Genomic DNA, 19,480 nt, shown 5'->3' on the forward strand with positions numbered 1-19,480 from the left:
TGGATGTGAAAGCTGTTAGATAAAATATTAGTGCTAACTAGAATGCAATAATTTGTGAAATGTGTGTTCACAGCTTGACCTATTGCCTTGAAAAAGGAAAAGTAGATCTCTTAGGGTGTTTAGATATCTATGCTTTAAATTTATGGCCCCACTATAAACTGTTGACCTGTCTGGGATGTAACCTCACTCTTGCCCCATCACAACTGAAAAGTAGAGGATGGATGGATGGATGATCAAAGCATGAAAAAAGGAAAGTGAAAATGGCCTAATAAAACTCAGAAAGTCAGGATCACATAGTGTCTGATGTCAGAGTAAAATGACTTTTCCAATCCAGCTTTATTCAGTCCAACAGACAGACGCAGCAAATTGAAACAAAAAGTGAGTCATCTGAGTACTTTCCAACTGATGGGTCAGAGTGGTTCAGCACGTCTGCTCGAATTCTCCATCATTGTAACAAAAACAAGATTTTCCTTCAATCGCCACACAGAGTCTTGGTGATGCTCGTGTAAAAATCACACTCTCAATAGAAAAAAGAGCTATGTACAATATCTTACAGGTTCGGTGTTAGAAAGTGGGGAAGAGGAGAAGGAAAGTACAGTAACAAGTAGGGGGTATAAGTGTGCTTGTGCATGTGCGTGCTTTCAAATATGTTAGAGTTTACGTCTGTAAAACGAGGTCTTCTGTGCTTTGTGTGTCTGTGCTTGTGTGTGTGTGTGTTTGTGTGTGTGTGTGTGTTTGTTTGTCCAGCAGAGGGAAACATTTCACAGCACAGTGATGGCATATTAGCCTAGATACAGACACCACAGAGAAGAGAGATAAATGGAGAATGTAAAAAACAAAATGTATTTGTAAAGAAAGGAAAAGCAAACAAAGGCAAATGAAGAGAACAAAAGACAAAAGTGGATCGTGAGGGAGTGTGCAAATCAAAATCAGCAAAACTGTCACGCCACACGGAGCGCTTATGGCAACCACGCCGTATATACACAAACGTCAGTAAATCAATATATCAATAAAATCTCAGAAATAAATCACAGTAATTACACGACGCAGCCAAAGGAGACGCCACTTCGGGATGAGCGATGCTGTTCCACAGTTAAATGAAAGAGACATTTTTTTTAAAAGTCAGTTGGCATCACAGAGAAGTGTCCTGTATGAAGGCTCCTCTTCGCAAAAGAATACAAAAAAAAAAACAAGCAAAAAACAAATATTTGCTCCTGAATGTGATGCACTTAATTTGGCTCACTGTTGTGCCACCTGCATTCGGGAGCTTGGGTTTGTCTCATCCAATGTGTGTTTCTGTTTCACATTAGGTTTTGGCAAAATTGCAACCATCTGAGAGCGACGGAAAACACAAAGTTGATAGCCAAGTGAAGATGTCTGTACCTTCATCCTGTTTGCTTTTGTCTGGTGCTTCTGCTGAAGGATAAGAAACGGATCCTATGATCCTGGGAAACCTCATGCGAAGCTGACTAGGGCACTGCTACTCAACCCTGGTGGGTGCTTATGCGTGTGTCTGTGTGCACGTGCATGGGATGAAATAAGGAGAGCAAGTGTGTTTGTTTGTGTGTTCATATGGCTTGCTAAAAGGATGTTTTGTACGGGTAAATCTCAGCAGCACACATTTCCTCAGGTGGGTTTCTTTGGTCCAACACGGCGCACGTCAAAGCCGCGTCCTGAGAGCTCACCATCACCTTTCGGGTTCTTTCCTCAAACAGGCGTGCGCTCGTACGGTTGGAGAAAAAGAAGCAGCGGACATTCTCAGTGGTCACCGTTTGATTTCGTTTTTGTAACAGAGCAAACCACTGCTGATGAAAGTGAGCTTCATGTGATTGAGTTTATATACATATAAAAAAATTAGTTACATTTTTCAACATGAAAAAAAAAGGAAAGAAAAAAAAGATGTACCTGACTCTGTACTTATTGATCAGAGCTTTACTTTACTGGTATTCCAACAAAGAGAAAGTCTTTGAAGAGTTTGCCTATCGGTTCCCCGGGGGTTGAGAGGGCAACGGGGGATGTGTGTGCTGTGTATCATGTATTAGGAGGGGTGGGGGGTCTAGACCTGCGTGGAATAGGAGCGGTGCAATGTTGTGTACCGCCCAGCCGGATGGGCGGCGCATTGTGGTGAGTGCTGCTCCGACTGGTCTAGACTTCGCTGGAAATGGAGCGAGACGGTATGAGGACATCGGGGGTGGCGGGGAACCGATAGGGCTGATGGTCATGTGATCTCTGTGAACGGAGATCCCCGCGGAGTCTGCAGGGGAAAGAGAGGAGTGAGAAAGAGAGAGGAGGACGGGGCAGAGAGGAGGCGGAGGAAGAGAGAGAAAAGTGAAGAAAAGAATAATCAAGAGCAATGTACAGGGATGAGTGGAGGACAGAACAGATGTTCGACAGAGCAAAAAACAGAAATAAGGCAACAGATGGTGGAGATAGTGTTGGGGGGGGGGGGGGGGGGTGACAACGTTGGGTAAAAAATATTCAAAGCTGGTTAGAATGGTTGGACGTAGGTGTTGTAAGGTGGGGAGGAGGAGGAGAGTGCAAGATGCTGAAGGAGAGTGAGGGACAAGGGAGCAGATTGAAAGGAGAGAGGCAAGGTGGGAGACAGAGGAAAACAAGGCAGTCAGGTGAGGGTTAGAGACAGTGAGAGACCACAGAGGACGCACGATATTTTTCTAAATGCTTCACCCCTGAGAGAATCGCTTTAGAAAATGCAGCGCTTTCGGAGAGCAGATATAACTTGAGGGGATCGCTTCCACAGCTAAGACTATTTTCTTTTAGCCTCTGCTGACTTCACAGTTTCCCTTCAGCCAAGTGCTCTGCATTATATCCAAATGGTAAATAACACTTGGAGTGTGTCAGCCAAACTGCTGATTCACCTCAAAGACACAAGTGGCTCTCTCTATAAACCAGATAACGTGAAAATTTGTAACACTGTGGGATTTTTAGGAGTAAGCAGCACCTCTTTCCAAAGCAAACATTCACACTAGAATTTGTTCCATCCTCTGACTGAAACATAACCGTGGCTCATTTCACACCACTAGAACAAATCTCACATGCGTTCTTATCAGGGTACAACAAGCCTCGCGTGCGCAGAGATTTAAAGGATTCACTTGGGTGTTTTGCTAGGACTGGGCGTGCGGGTGGGCTTGGAGCATGCATGTTTGAATTTGTTCTTTTTTGAGGAACAAAAGGAAGGTCACGGATTCAGTTAAGAGACAAGGGGTGTGTATCTCAGCCCTTCTGTGAGCACAGTTGTGCCTCACACCCACCCCCGCCCCTTACCTGAGGGCCACTTAACTTTTCGAGTGGACTCTCCACGGAGGGCAGTGTCACCATCGGCATGCCCAGCATTGACTCGGGACGTTGGGGTCGCGGTGGAGGAAGACCGGGCTGCAGCTGTTGGAAGTTGTTAATCACACAAGTCACCTGATGATAGAAACCAACATAAAGAGTTAACTGGGACCAGAATGAGACACATGAGAGAAATTGACCATTTGTCAAATTCAACACCTAATCAGATTGTTCAGTAACAGCTTAGTGGATTTTCCTGTGTGGCAAAATGGTTTACAAGGGCTTTGGGGGAAAAAAGGACCGAATTATCAAAGAGCATGAATGTTAAAGTTATTTTGGGCTTTGGATAAAAACTTTGAACTGTTCTTTTTCCAGTGTACATCTTTAATGGACAAGTTTAAATATTGTTCTCCAATCCACACGGGGTCAAAAGTACTCAAACATACTCAGATATCGACATACATTCACTTAAATCTTCTAATATGTGGTACGAAAGGTTCTTGTCTTTTAACTTGACATGGTCACGGCATATTAACCTCTCATTAGTGATCATGATTGACTACAACTGGTTCTACAACTTTTCAACTCAACATAAAAAGAATTTGACAGTACTCTCTGGATTACTCGATACTCAGAATGGGAAAGTCCACGTGAAAATCTAAGAATGAGAATTACAGATTTACACAAGTTGGGAAGGTCTCAACAACTGCACCATCAGTTCAAACATTTCTATGTAAATGCAAGTTATTTGGATTTTTCCCCACCAGAAAACCCAACTGTCACCCTCAGCTGAGAAGAAATATGTTAGGATATTCAGGAACAACCAAGGAACCACTAAGGTTCCAAGGCATGACCTGGAAACTGCTGGAACACCAGTGTCACTGTCCAAAGTGATGTGGGTTTTTTCACAGCCATGGACTAAGACAGTGCTAACCAAGAAAGAAGGCCCTGCTCCAAAGGTGGCACTGTCAAGCTCAACTGAGACATGCTGCTGCCCACATGGCAAAACCTAACACTCCTGAAGAAAGGTTTTATGTTCAGCTAAAGTAAACAGCAGTGGCGTTTGCAGGGTTACTTAAGTTGGACTACCTGGTATATAATGTTGTGTTACCTGATTGCTAGCGACACAGCTATGTTAGCATAACATTAGCACAGTGAAGCTGGAGGATGAACGCCAACTTTCTTTCCACTCGATAAAAGTTAATGTGAGGGATTCTGGTGATTAGGGACAAATGCAATCGCATAGCAGGATGCTTTCGACCAAAACAGGCGCAGCTTGATGACATCATCAACATGCGCTATCGCGATAGAGCTATATAGTCAAAATCTCTATTGTTGGCCAAATTTATATCGTTTCTATCGTATATCGTTTATATCGTCCACCCCTACTAAGAACACTCCACCAAGCCTCAGGCATGGTTGAGGTAGCATCATAATCTGGGGTTGTTTTGCTGCTGGTTGTATTGCATTACATTAGATTAGAAAAAATCCAAAATAAAGTCAAACATTTGCACCCAATTCTTGCTTTTTAAAGTCATTAAAGAGTATCCTAGAAAAAGAATATATCAAAGAAATAATTAGGAGTCCAAAGTTACCATGGCATTCATGCTCATGATGAGTGGGTGTAAACTGCAAAACATTATCAGGCACCGCTAACTACTGTTAGGTCTGCAACTTTCAGTTACATGATTTTTCATAATTTGGGGTCTCTATGCCACTATAATAGGTTTGAAATGAAACACTCTGTGTACAATTGAAATTGAGACTCTCAACTTTGATTCAATGAATTATACAAAACATTTTGTTACCTGTTTAAATGTTACAGTTATTTTAAGGAGTAACCTAGAAATTCACTTAAAACAATTTTATAGTCAGATTAAGGTTATTTTTCAGTATTTCTTTATCAGTTAGGCAAAGAAAATGTCTTGAGTAATTTATTATTGTGGTACTTGCATTGGGAAACTGTTATAGTGGACCAAAGCAATCGGTCAAAACAAAACCAGATACTATAGCGGGAAAGTTAGAACCAACCAAAGCATGACTCATGCCATGAAAATGTAAAGCTCGCCAGGTATAGTAACAGTAACAAAAAGGGGTGTGGTTTAAAAAAATGGTTGCTTGACTTGGTGCAGCATATTAAAATTGCATGTAAACCTATTTCCGAATGTCATTTAATCTGTTGAGATATTAATGTGGTCTTTAATCATCTGATTGATATGTAGCCCATTAATGACCGTTTTTGTCTTTTTTCATAATTAAAAGCACCTAACAGGACATTTTTCTAAGACACATTGTTTTAGATTATGAAGAAAGATAATAAATTACCATATGAGACATTACACAGCTGTTTTCACAGTGCTCTCAGGGGCAAGTAAGCTCGTCTTTACATGCAAAGATGGAGCGCTTAAAAAACTGAGAACATGTCTTTCTTTTTTAATCTATTTGTCTGCCTGTCTCTCTGCTCCTTCTATTCTCTCCTCACCAAAAACACAGCGATGGCTCCCCCAGTGAAGAATCCCGCCAGGACATCAGCCCAGTGGTTGCGGTACTCAGCCACTCTGACCACACCGACTAGCATGGCGAGACAAAGCAGCGTGAGGCTGATAGTGGGCTTGGTGAGCCGCGTGCCTTTGGTTTTGAACACCAGTGTCACGTACATCTGCAAAGAAGCATAAGGGAGGGAGCGCACAGTAGGGTGCAACAAACACAGAAAGCCACAAAGAGCATGCAAGTGCATAAGATACATCACTATTTTAAACCAGGTAATAAGACGTACAAGAGATTTTCTTCCTGTAATTGGCTGGTTAAAGTGGACCTATGTAGCTTGTCCTTACTTTCTCTCATTATATATTCAGCTACACTAGTGGATGGTCATATTAAACACAGCATTTACCTAATCATAAGGGGAACTAATCATAAGAAAGTTAGCTTAAAAGGGAATGGAGCATAAAGCAGGTGAACTGAGGAACTGCACTAAGTGGCATAGCATAGGATAAGTTACAAGAATAAAAATACTGAGATAAAAGTGAGCATATTATGCCACCTTTAAAGTTAAAGTACCTGTTAACTGTTTCGACAAAGGGAGGAAATATATAATCTGAAATTTTGTTCAGGCTAAACACAAATCAAATTTTTGAGGTGGCAGAAATCAGCATAAGTATCCACTTGATTACATCAAATAACAGCCAGTGTTATTTCTTGTTCAGCGTGGTAATGATTGTTTACAAATGACAAATACAAACTGGTAGAAACAAACTAATCAGTGTTGAAATAATTGGTAGGTGGTGCCTTTTTAACTGAAGGCAGCATTTCTGCAAATGTGTTTGTTAAGGTCTGTTTACTTGCATAAATCCTTGTTTTGCTTAAATGTGAGTGGTAAAAGGTAAAAAGGTTAAATTTATATTAGTGCTGTCAGCGTTAATCTTGTTAAAATGACCTTAACTGCATTAAAGTGGCAAATCTCCATTAGCGAGTTATCGTGGATAGCCTGGTGCGTGGGGCTGCAAGGCTGTGGTTAGCTCTTTAACGCGTTAGTGCCGTGCAGCCACGTGTGAGTGAGAGAGAGAGATAGATAGATAGATAGATAGATAGATAGATAGATAGATAGATAGATAGATAGATAGATAGATAGATAGATAGATAGATAGATAGATAGATAGATAGATAGATAGTTAGTAGGGGTGCAACGATATTCGTATCGATATTGAACCGTTCGATACAGTGCTTTCGGTTCGGTACGCATATGTATCGAACAATACAACAGTTGTAATTTATTTTATCAATTTTCCTTCTGACGATGCTGTCTGTGTTGAGCGCTCAGTGAATCTGCGTTCGACTACTCCGCCTAGGCTGCACTGTCGAGCGCAGATCCACTGAGTGCTCAACACAGACAGCATAGTCAGAAGGAAGAGCGCAGGGCAAGCTAGCAAGACAGAAGTTAAGCTCTCCTTGCAACATGGACCTCCCCCAACCTCAATCAGATCTGACGTTTGGAATTATTTTGGTTTTCATGTGACGTATGACCCTGAAGGTAAGCGAGTCATGGACTAAAGTAAAACAGTATGTTGGATGTGCCATGCAATGCTCAATTACATGGGTGGGAACTAGGGTTGCCAACTCCCTGAAAAATAAATAAGGGACACCTCGTGGCCAGGGCCGGGCAACCCAGTTGTCTTCACCCTTCCCAGTGTGGTAGCTCTTTTTTTGTGTGTGAAATTATTTTTTAACCATTTGACTTGAACTTGATTTAAGCAGATGCATATTCTTTGTGATATGACCATATGGGAAACAAATGATCATTTAGCCATTTATTTTTAGCTCACAATGACAACATTAACACAGTAAAACAGGTCTCTTTCTTAAACAGAAGCCTGTCATGCTTAACTTTTGAGAATATAAGTAAATCTTTCTTTAAAAGAACTCTGTCCTGCTTAACTTAAAATTATATAAATTAATAGAAAGCAATAGAATGAAAAATATTCTTGTAACAGTGCACATTTAGTGCATTTAGTACAGTTGGCTTCAGTTGAGGTATTATTTCAGCTTTTCTAAAGCTAATCAGCTGCTCCTGTTTGTAAACCCACTTGTTCCCATGATTACGCATCTTAACTCATCATCATTATTCATCTATGTATTACTTTTATGTATTAGTGATCTATTTGTTGTAATCATCTATCCTTGCAGTTGTTTATTACACAAAATAAATTATATTATTACACTTCTGGCCACATAGCCCTGATATTCACTGCACATGCCCATATTAACCTTAACCAGAGGGTTTAAAAAAAAACAAACCAGTGTTTACATACCATATCTGCTTCTGCCATGGCCTGGCGGACAAAAAATTGGTAAAGGGTTCCCCGAGCTTTCATGCCCCTCATGTTCTTCATGTGCCCACCAATAGAAGCATGCCTATGGAAAAAGTGCGCCAGCACACAGTGCAGTGCGCTTTATAGTGCACTTTTCCAGCCAGGTGTTTTCCTTTTCCCATTCCTCCCTGTACTTTTGCAGCCTTTTTTTTTTCTTTCTCTGAGCGAACAAACATTGCTGCTCTAATGCTGGGCTCACACTGTGCGATTTTTGGCCCATTTTGAGCCGATTTTTGAGTCGTGCGACCGATTTGGTGATCAGCCCGATTTTGGCCTTCATCGTGCGTCGTGTAGTATACGTGGGGTAACGAGAAGCGATTAACACCTCACGACCAGCTCCCGATCATCAATCGCTCGTGAGGGTGTCACCGCAGCTGCTCACGCGCAAACACGTAAACGTCGGTGAAAAAGACGTTGCAGCACAGCTGTGCAGCGTGTGATCTGGACACAAGCGATGGAGGCACAACTTGTAGAACTTTGGAAAGCTCATCCGAGCCTTTTCCATGTGGCATCACAAAATTATCACGACCACAACAACCATGAAAATAGTTGGATTTACATTGCTGCTCAATCACAGCTGCCTGATCAATGTTTTTCATTAGCAATTTAGCAAAGTTGATGTGGTGGTGTGTCTGTGTGAGTGAAAGACAGAGAGAGCGAGCGACAGATTTTCTGTTATAACCTTCATTTTATGGACGCACAGTGTGCCGTCCGAGACTTGCACCGCAGTGTCGGCGTTTGTTTCCCTGTTGGCCATGCTTGTTGTTGTGGTCATCGGTTGTCTTCCGGTATTTTCTCCGTAAGCGACCTTTCCTCAACCAATGAGATGAGCGGTAATCTGACTTGTCATACTCGAATTGTCATAAGTGTGCTGTCAGCTCATTGGTCACAAAGCAGGAGAGGGGCTGGGAATTATGTTTTCAAACAAAGTGTTAATTCCATTAAAAGTTATAGACTACTTTTGATTCTCACTGTATTACGGGACAAAGTGCGTCCCTTATTAGCTCAATACGGGGCGTGTACTTTTGTTTCTAAATACGGGACGATTCCGTTTTTTAAGGGACGGTTGGCAACCCTAGTGGGAACTAGTGTGTTAGCGCAGTAAGCTCGTTAACGTGTTGGCCGTCTAGCCCCATGCACGGGGCGATCGGCGGTAGCTCGTTAACGGAGATTTGCCGTGTTGTGGCGTTAAGGTCATTTCAACGAGATTAACCTGAAAGCACTAGTGAGAACACAACGAATATGACTGCACATTTACGCCGACATCATCCTAGTGCAAAGACAAAAACAACAAGCATGCTACTAACTTTAGCCGAGTCATTTAGACAGCTGTTAGCACATGATTCTCCTTATGCTGCTGAGAATATAGCCCAGAAGAAGCGGATAGTATAGCTTTTATTTTGGAAAGAGACATTTCTCTGTAATAAACTCTCTTTTCCAAAGATGAGTGATTCTTCAATCAGATACAGGGCTCGCAATATCGCTAGCCCGACGTCCTGGGGCTAGCGATTTTTCCAGTCGGGCTACCAAAATCTATCTCTGCCCTGCCCGTCGGGCTATTGTAGGAAGGAAAAATATATGTCAATGCTTTTGCATTCTTTCAGAAATTTAGCTGGGTAATTATATCATTGGCATCGGTGAGCCACTGTCAATATGTGACATATTGAAATCGTGTTTGAATTTGCGCTTGTTTTTTGCTTTCACTTTGCAATCGTGCGAACTGTGTATAGAGAGCGACAGCACTGATCTGTGAGTGATGATAATTTGTGCACCAATTCCTCTGACATCGTCTTATCAATCATTAGCTTAGTATGCAAACATGACAAGTGAAATCTCCCGCAGCAAGCTTAAACATGTGAGAGGTTGATCGCGCAGAGAATCGCTGAGCTTATGTGAGTGCGTGTGTAAAAGCAGCAGTATATATATTTTAGTTCTGCTGAGCCAAATAAGACAGGTCAGGGTGAAGAAGTGACAGCCAAAGAAAAGCTTACCACAAAACGGAGAAGTTATGACAAATCAGACTATAAGGCAAAAAGAAAGTGCAGCTTTATGGTTTCATGGACAAAATAATTTCTGTGGCTGCAATATGACGAGCTAAATAACCAGGGCTGCACATAAGTGGTCCGCAGGTGCGCATTCGCTGTCAAAATAAAAAACACGCACAAGGGTTAGGGTTAAATTTAAAAACTGTACTTTTGAGTTAAAATATATATTTATAATTTTAATAAATGACAAATTAAAAAGGCATGAACATTTTTTTTGTATCGAAAAAATATCAAACCGTGACACCAAAGTATCGAACCGAACCGAACCGTGAATTTTGTGTATCGTTGCACCCCTAATAGATAGATAGATAGATAGATAGATAGATAGATAGATAGATAGATGAGCACTCGACTTTGACCGAGTCAAAGTCCAGACCTCAACCCAAGTGAAAACTTGTAGCAGGACTATAACAGAGTGGTGCATAAATGAGTGCCCACAAACCTCAAAGAACTTAAGCAAAGTCCTAAAGAAGAAAAGAAAACACTTATTTCAAGTAGAGATGGCACGATACCACTTTTTTATGTCCGATACCGATACCGATATCATAAATTTGGATATCTGCCGATACCGATATGAATCCGATATAGTGTTTTTTAATCAACAAAACTGTTTTTTTTAATATCTTGCTGCATTTTGTATAAGTTCATACTCAAGTTTAAAACAACAACTACACTAAAGCTATTCTGTTATACCTGTATGCAAAAAAAAAATATTTCATAGTTCAGCAATACTGATCAATCTAATAAACTTAAACCTACACCATCCTCCCTATTCTGGTATTTTAAAGAGTACTTAGCGTAAATATTAAGCAACCTAACTAATAGGGTTCCAACTCCCAGCAACAACAAAAATAAATAAATAAAAAATAGGGAACCACCCCTCACACTCCACCTCATGATGCTTAATCGACGTAATCAACTTTAATTTGATGCAGTGTGAAAAAAAAGGCACAGAAATCAATTTTTTTTTCAAGAAATATTAAATAGATTCAACATCTTTCTTCAACAAAAGTGCAGACTGCACAGATGGTACCTTTCCAAAGGAAAAAGTACTATAGCTTACTAGGGTATATATATTAGACTTAATAGTCACTATATACTATATACAGTAATTGACTTCTATTCATTTTACATCAAATTAAAACTTTGGGTGTCAGATAATTATTTATTAAAAGCTAGACATTTTAAATGAGAATAAGAAAGAAAAGTATGTCTTTGTGCCCCCTTTTCCCTGTTAATGCCCTATCGGCCCCCCTGGCTAAACTTTGCTAGATCCGCCCCTGCACAGTTACCAGCTGTCAGCTATGTAGAAAAAGATCCTCGAGTAGAAAGTAATATTAAATAAATTCTAACAACAGCTTATCAAGCTTAAACGTGCTGCTGTTGTTCAGCCACTGGTTTCCTCTTTCTGGTGCAAAGTGGGCCAAAAACAAACCAGAGAGACGGACTCACTCGCGACAGAAAAGCAGATCAGCTGATCATTAAGCAGTTTCATGATTGAAGTAGCAGCAAGAAGAGGCAGTCGCTTGTTAAGCTTAACGCAGGAATCCTTTACATACATTCAGAGATGGACTTACACACTTGCTTTACTTCTCTCGGGGATAGCTTTGTCGGAGATGACATGCCGGGTTGCTAGCGAAGCTCCAAATGCTATCCAGACCACCGACAGGTCCCGCATGCCACAGCCGCTCTATCACATGATGCATACTGCTCCGACGTGCTAACGTTCTGAGGTGAGTTACGGCGTGTTGCAAGTTTTGTGAGGTGCTTTCATGATATTTAATGGATCGGATTACATTTTTTATTTTTCTCCGATATCCAATCCAGTAATTTAGGTCAGTATCGGACCGATACTGATACGTAATATCGGATCGGTCCATCTCTAATTTCAAGTTATGGATGCTAAAAGCAATTCAACAAGCCATTTTATTGCCGTTTTCCACAGGACCCTATGTAACTTTCCTTTTCAAATGACTGCATTCTTTAATATGTGATGGTCTTCTTTGATTTCATCCTAATCTGAGATCTAGTGGCAATGGTGTTCACTAAAAACAGAAAGTTTGGCATGGGCCTGAAATAACACAGTAAAGACAGCAGGTGGGCTTCAATTGCTAGAACACATCTGAAACTCCCGTTAAGTCTTAAATCTTTACAGTAGCAATATCACCTCCAGTTTTGTCCAACCTACCACTGTGTACACTGCTGAGTAGACGCTGAGTGCTGCATCCTTAGATGGGAAGGATTTACGTGCAGACATAACAATCAGTGGGTTGCCTGTGCAGGCCCGTCGCTCTGTGATGTACTGCATCGTGGACTGGCAGCCTAATGCTGTGTAGTTTGGTCGGCAGGCAGACAGGAAGTGAGGCGTCTGGTTTCCTGTCACTACCTGGCCGGCATTGGCGAAAATGGTCGTGGTGAATAGACCAAAGGCATAAACACCTGGACAGGACAAGAGTGTAGAGAAGGGGGAATTGTGGAAAAGTTAATAAGCAAGCATATATTTTATTTTTATTAAAAGAAAATATAGATTTTGAAAGAGACACACGTCACCAGGTGATAAAAGTAGTAAATGCTTCTACTTCAAAGAGCCCCAACACATTATTATGTGTGAAATTGCAACAGAATCCTCCTCCTCAGCTGATTCAGCTCAAGATGCAGATTGGTAGGCTTCTTAATATTCATGAGAGCCTTACTGCCAGGATCCTGAGCAATCTACCTCAAACATTATGCCACATTTGATCATCCAATTAACAGCTTCATGTGCCAGCTGTGGCTGACAAACAGCAGGTCAGGTTTTTCCAGTTCAGCAATTTCTTTCATAATGTTAAATGGTACTTTTTATTCTCTTTTATTTTTCATCATTCAATTACACACTTATGAAGCACTTATTTATAGACTGAGGATGCCTGTAAGTGAGAGCCCCAATGTTAAAAAAAACAAATAAACAGATTAAAGCCTGCCATCGAGCAGTGCTGGGTCCAACACATCCCAAAGTAATGTGTTACTGCACTAAATTCAGTAATTATATTACGGTTACATTAAAGTCATTACTTGTGTTACAAGTTATCTGCACGCTGAGTGGATACCCTATATATGAACGAGCCCATTACCATTTACCATCAAACAAATAGCTAGCCAAGAACCCAAAGTGACGTTAAATCTTACTGCATGCTGACCCCAGCCCAGCAGCCAGAGTTTAGTCTTGCCCAGGTAACGAAAGCAGTGATGAGCAGTCAGTCTTGCAGCATTGTAGCATTAATTTCTACCTGTTCATGTTTCTATAGTAGAACATGAACAAGTAGAACTGTGGAAATCACTTTAAACTCTCTTTAGGTTGTTTTTCAATGCTGAGTAATTAAGTAACAAAGTAGATTAAAGTTCATCCAGAATGTTCTCACAGTGCTTCACTTGTTCCACATTGTGTCATGTAAAGCCTTGTTCCATTATATTATACAGCAATTACAGTCTCAAGTCTTTTGGAATGTGATGCTACAAGCATGGCATACCTGTTTTTAGGGCAGTTTCTTCTTTGCAGAACTACCGAAAAAAATAGAAAAAATACACCCAGTGGCTGTGTGCTTAGGGTAGTTGTCCTGTTGGAAAATGAACCTTCACCCCAGTCCTGAAGCCAAGAGTGCTCTGGAGCTGTATATCATCATGGACGTCTCTGAACATTGCTGCACTCCATGTTCATCTTTCCCTCAACCCTGACTAGTTCTCAGTTCCTGCTGCTTAAAAACATCCCCACAGCATGATCCTGCCACCACCATGCCCAGTGCTTGGTGCCTTTGTTACTAATGGTCACACGCCGCAAAATGTGGACCAAGTGAAGTGCTGTGAATATTTTGCACTTTTAAGAAAAGTAATACATTACTTTGTTGAAAATGACTAAGCATTGCCCAGTACCTCAAAGTCTATGTGATGTTTAAACAAGTCAGTGTCAGAATACAACAGGTAAAGAGAATTCATTAAGTGTTTGTTACAACTCCAGCTACCTGCACACTGCACCGAGCTTCCATCCTTTTGGAGGAATCGTGACCTGACACTGTCCACAGTTTATATATGAAAATGGTTAGAAAGATTTAGATGTGTCACTTCAAAAGCCTGAAAAAGGGACTGTGGAAGACACTACAGCATGCTCACCCAAGAAGCGTATTATGCGTCTCAGTAAGGGGTTGAAGTAGCAGCAGTCTGCAGTCACAATGGTCTTCTCCTGGGTTCCCTCTGCCTTGGTGAAGAAGGCGCACAGCTCTCCAACAAGAATCTGGAAACACACAAAAAACATAGTAGCCATGGTTCCATCCATCCATCCATCCTCTACTTTTCATTGTGGTCCAGATCACAGCGGCGGCAGTCTAAGCAGAGATAACCACATGGGAGCCAAAAGCAACCTCCTCGGTTGCCTTTGTCACAGGACGGATCCTAGACATAAAACCACCTCAGCTGGCTTCATTCAATATAGAGTAGCAGCTCTAGCCCCTTCAGAATAACTTGCATGCTACCTAGAAGGCTAAGCCCTTCAGAAGAAGCTAATTTCTGCTGCTTTTATACAGTGTTATTCTTTTAGGGGTAATTCAGATATATACATATAAAGGAGAGGACTGGAACATAGATTGACCAGGCCATCTACAGACACATCTTCACATTATGTTTTGGTAAATCTTCAAAAATTGTTTTGTATAATATCACTATAATTTTTTAAAAAATACACTCCAAATACCATTTCTAGGTGCACCAATAGTACTGGGGGTTGTGTGTGCATAGACCAAGTTTAAGCATGCCATTTGTGCATGACTCCATTGTGATCCCTGTAGTTAGTGAGTCAAAGTTACTACCTGGTTTTATTTTATTTTTTCTTTATTTTTTGTGTTCCTCTTGTTCTTCCGGTGTGGTTTTGTGGTATGATGTGCCATGTTGTCCTGATAGGGGATGCAGCCACCATTAGAAGGTGCTGACAGCAATGGTAAATAATATCCACAAGCATGCAAGGCACCAAGGTTTCAGAACATTACATTGCAACGCAATAATCAATTAGGTTCACTTAACCTCTCAGTGGTTTTAATGGCATGGCAGGAATGGAGTGGCAGGAATAGAAGCGATCATATTATATGTTACAATTGAACAACTCATAAACTCCATAGACTGTTCACTGCAGAATGACAATGAGCTCAGGATTTGTTTATCTTCAGCTATAAACATGACATAGCTCTACAAAGGATTTAGCCATGACAGTATTGCGGCTCCAAACATTACTTATGATCTCAGAACCCACTGTGCGAAAATAGCTAATTACACACTTTAGTTATCATCTCTTTAATTAAGTGTGAGCTCTCTGGCTGTAGTGCCATAGAGCTGTAACCTCAGTACAGTGCTGCACATTCTGTGAGCGAAAAATAGCAGTCATCGTTGCTGGGTGCTCACAGTTTTATTGCTGTTTTTGTGATGAGCATCAGGCTTGGAGCAGAGAGTCTGGTCAGATGACTTTGTTCAATTCGCTCCCAGCGAGTCTGAACAGTGGTGGCTTTCCAGACTGATGATCCCTTAATGGGCTGCAACTGTGAGGCTCATCTGTATGAGAGCCTACTCCACTCAAAGACTATAGCACACACTGCAACAGAGCCCTGAGTAACCACCTATGGCAGATATATCCTTCATCATCCTGACAATATGCATGCAGACTGTGACAGAAGTGGGACCGACATTGACACTGATTGTGTTCCACAGATTCATGAGCCTTGCTCTTACTCTTTCCATGCTTAATATAATTCACCATTTACATTCACAGTGGCAATATCTGAAGCACTTCTGTAAAAGGAAACGGAGCAGGAGAAAATGAAAGAAAGAAAGATGAGAGATGCAGAAAATGATCGCGTTTCAGTCAGGTTTGATAAATTTCCATGAGGGACCAGCCAAGCTGAAAGAGTTAAAAGCATGCTGGGAGCCAGCCAGTGCAGCTGTCATGGTCCTGAGTCTGAGGACTCAGTGTTTTGTGTTCCTTATGCTTTTGTTCATTCAGAGTGTGTATTCTGTTGTGATTTTGCCATTTTTTAGGTTTCTGTTCTTTGCCTGCCTGCTTCCACTTCTCTGTGTTCCCTCTGTCTGTCCATGGTGTTATTGTGTCTGCTCATGAGTCTGCCTGTCAAGTTCAGTGTCCGGTCTGGTTCTCTGTGTCTGTTAGTTTCCTGTTTTATTCTGAAAGTTCATGTCTCATGTCAGTGTGTTCAGTTTTACCTCTCCCCTGTCTCGTTAGCCTTATTGCTCCCAGCTGTGTCTCCCTCCTGTGGCCCATTCCCTGATTACTCCCCGTGTATTTAAGCCCTGTGTTTTCCTGTGCTCTCTGTCGTGTCGTCTGTTTAACTCCATGTCAGTCTGCATTATTCTGTTACCTGGTATTTATTCTGCGTCTCTCTGCCATCTCTCTTTGTGCATTTCGCTCCTCCTCCCGTGAGTGTCTGGTTTAAGTTTTGTTCTTTAGTTTTCCCAGTTTAGGTTTGTTTACTCCCCGCTCTGCTCTTCCTGTTTTGTCACTTTATCACCTCTGCAAATAAATTTTCACTCGCACCCCAGTCAGTGCCTGCATCTTGGATCCTTTTCTCAATTCACCACACGACTGCTGTGCAGCCGTGACAGCAGCAGTGCTGTGAAGTGCATGCCCAGCCAAGTGATTTCTTTCATTAGAGGCACACGGCCCCACTGGGTTTCCCATGGCAACCATCTAAACACTAATATAAGCATGAAATCAAAGCTACGGGGGGATTAATCAGAAGCTTCAAATCAGAGATGTTATGGGTAGTATGAGACTCTGGACAAGCATTTAGGGGGCAATTAAAAGGCAGGATAGCGTCTATTTCCACAGGGACAGCTTGTCTGCAGAGCATTTAAGCCTGGGTACGCCACAAAATATGAGATAATAGCGCTTTTTAACACTTTACCTGGGGCATAGATGTGGAGGAGTGGGTGGCAGGCATTTTAGAAGCATTTAACAGCACTATAACCCCAAAAAGCCTTTATTTTTAAGGCTTTACAAAACCCCACACTCAACATTCCCAACTCCTCACTGCTTCTAGCACTGTCCATCCTGCCCCTATTGTCCAGCTGACATAATCCTCCCAAGAGAACCTCTTAGTTGACAAAATTGATATGCTTGCAGAGATTTACCTCCTATCGGTCTCACAGTGTGCCTCGAGTAACAGGCTTTACAGACCGTGCCTAAATCAAGTAAAATTTTAAATTAGAAAATTAAAAGGTTTATAAAGTATGTCCACTTGGAAATTACATTCAATTAGTTAAATTATTACATTAGTTAATCTTCAACCTAATTGATTTAAAGCAAGAAAAAAAGTGAGTTTACTTTTCCATGGGATTGTTCTGCAAACGTCTAAATAGATTCTGTGTTAAAGCATTAAAGCATCTGTTTTCAAGTCTTACTTACTTTGTATGTTGTTATATTGCTTCAAGTTGAGCCCATTATTGGAATAGCATGTGCCTTTTACAGTAAAGTTATACAGTAAAGTGTAACACAAACAGTGCGTGTGAATTGTCTGGTGTTGCTCTGGAAAGTCACCCATGACAGAGATTAACAGGATTTAACAGCTCTACATTTTTATAAAGTACAAAGTAGCACAACAATAACACCCACCTGTGCTGATCAAGCATGACGGTCTTTATCACAGAATAGGCATGATATGGTAATATTATTAATGTGCAATTACACATGTGTATACTGTGAGGGAGTCTCATGATTTTCTGTTCAGTTACTCTGTCGTGACTTACAGACTTACTTATTTATAAACCAACCAATCTGAACAAGACAGTGTTTACTGAGTGGGTGTAAGTGAAAATATTAGGTTTACATGAATACACCTTGTTAGTGAAAACACGCACCAGGCCGGGAGTTTTGAACAGATAAACCCTTAATAAGACAAAAATTTAAAATATAATAATGTTAATTTATGGATTTAACGTTACATTTAGATCCCCTGGTGTTTCGATGAGATGATTTAAGTTGCTTTTAGACTCAAAAATAACCTGTAAATGTCTTTGTCTAGTATTAATAAAGCAGGAAACAGCCATCAGCAGTGGGGGGAAAAAAGTACCCAACTACACCAATAAACTGTGACTAACTACAACGTTAAAACTCATCTGTACCTTTCAACATTTATACCCTAAATGTTGATAAAATCTTATAACACTGACTTTAAGTAATCTGATTAGATGTAAATTTTCAGTGTAATTTTGTTACATAAGTACACTGTAAAACTTTAACTGACTCTGGCCAAATGAAATTTACTTGACTGGTATACAATCGGTTTATACAAAATATGTTTTTCTTAATGATTAATGATTTTTGATTAATGACTTTTAATCAAAATTGTTGTCTCATGTTATATGAGAGCCAAGAATAAATTTTTTTGTGTAGAGTGTGTGAAATGTTTTATGCTGCCTCACTTTGCAAAACAAATCCCTGCTCTCAGAAGCAGCAGGAGCAAAAGAGAAGATGAGTTTATGAGTGAAGAAAGAAGAGGGGGCGCTGTGCTGAAGGTAGAAAGTTAATGGGGTTAGGGTTAGTAATGCAGGAATACATTATTCATGCATTGATGGCATCCGTGTGAATCATGAAGCGCATTATTTCAACCAACATTTTTAAATCATCTCTCTCGGCTGCGGCAGAATGCACTCTGGCTCCCTGCCTCTGTCCCGACTGCTCCTTCAAGGACTCACGGTTAAATATGATGAGGCTGTCACTGCAGTTTAGAGACAACAGGATAATAATTCCTTGAAATTAAGCTGCTCATCAAGCGTGCGCGATGACAAAGCGGAGGTAGTGTGAAGCATTCGGAAACCAAGGACGTGCGACTTTGTTGCTTCAGCGAACTGCAAAATCAGTACGTAAAGGTGAGTGACAGGCAGTTGCATTGGTCACATGATGCAAAACTAGAGATGAGTCGAGGAATGAAACATTAATACAGACGTGAGATGTGATTAACAATCGGCATCATGACTACACAGCCCATTTTTGTCCTCACAAGGAGGCTGGAGGATTTGGCTCTGTGTGTGTGTGTGTGTGTGTGTGTGTGTGTGTGTGTGTGTGTGTGTTTGTGTAAGTAATCAAATCTCAATTTGTGGGTATTAGTAAAATGCAAGTGTGTATTCAGACTGGCCCTTTTTATGAACGTGTGTCTATTATGAGGCAATAAGCGGGGACGTTTTACTCTGAGCCACGAGATGAATGAAGAGGATTGTGGAGATGACAGACAAGCGGTGGGAGTTGGAGAA

The 19,480-nt window shown here is 41.0% G+C and overlaps 1 protein-coding gene across 3 annotated transcripts in view; it reads right to left on the reverse strand.

The window, feature by feature from the left end:
* Positions 1-317: 317 nt before the first annotated feature.
* Positions 318-19,480, reverse strand: part of plppr2a (phospholipid phosphatase related 2a) — an 87,958-nt gene continuing 68,795 nt past the window's right edge. The window contains exons 4-8 of one of the 3 annotated variants that reach the window (XM_085453401.1): positions 14,348-14,468; positions 12,393-12,643; positions 5,774-5,950; positions 3,299-3,426; positions 318-2,254 (exon numbers count right to left, since the gene is read on the reverse strand). In XM_085453401.1, coding sequence (XP_085309527.1) covers positions 2,146-2,254; positions 3,299-3,426; positions 5,774-5,950; positions 12,393-12,643; positions 14,348-14,468 — 786 coding nt within the window. In that variant the 3' untranslated portion in view covers positions 318-2,145. Of the gene's footprint in view, positions 2,546-3,282; positions 3,427-5,773; positions 5,951-12,392; positions 12,644-14,347; positions 14,469-19,480 lie in introns of all 3 variants that reach the window. The other 2 variants (XM_085453403.1, XM_085453402.1) reach the window with 2 other exon arrangements.

The sequence above is a fragment of the Copadichromis virginalis genome, linkage group LG4 (assembly GCF_057382275.1).
Source record: "Copadichromis virginalis isolate Kocher_CV1m ecotype Utaka linkage group LG4, C_Virginalis_male_GT1.1, whole genome shotgun sequence".
NCBI lineage: Eukaryota > Metazoa > Chordata > Actinopteri > Cichliformes > Cichlidae > Copadichromis > Copadichromis virginalis.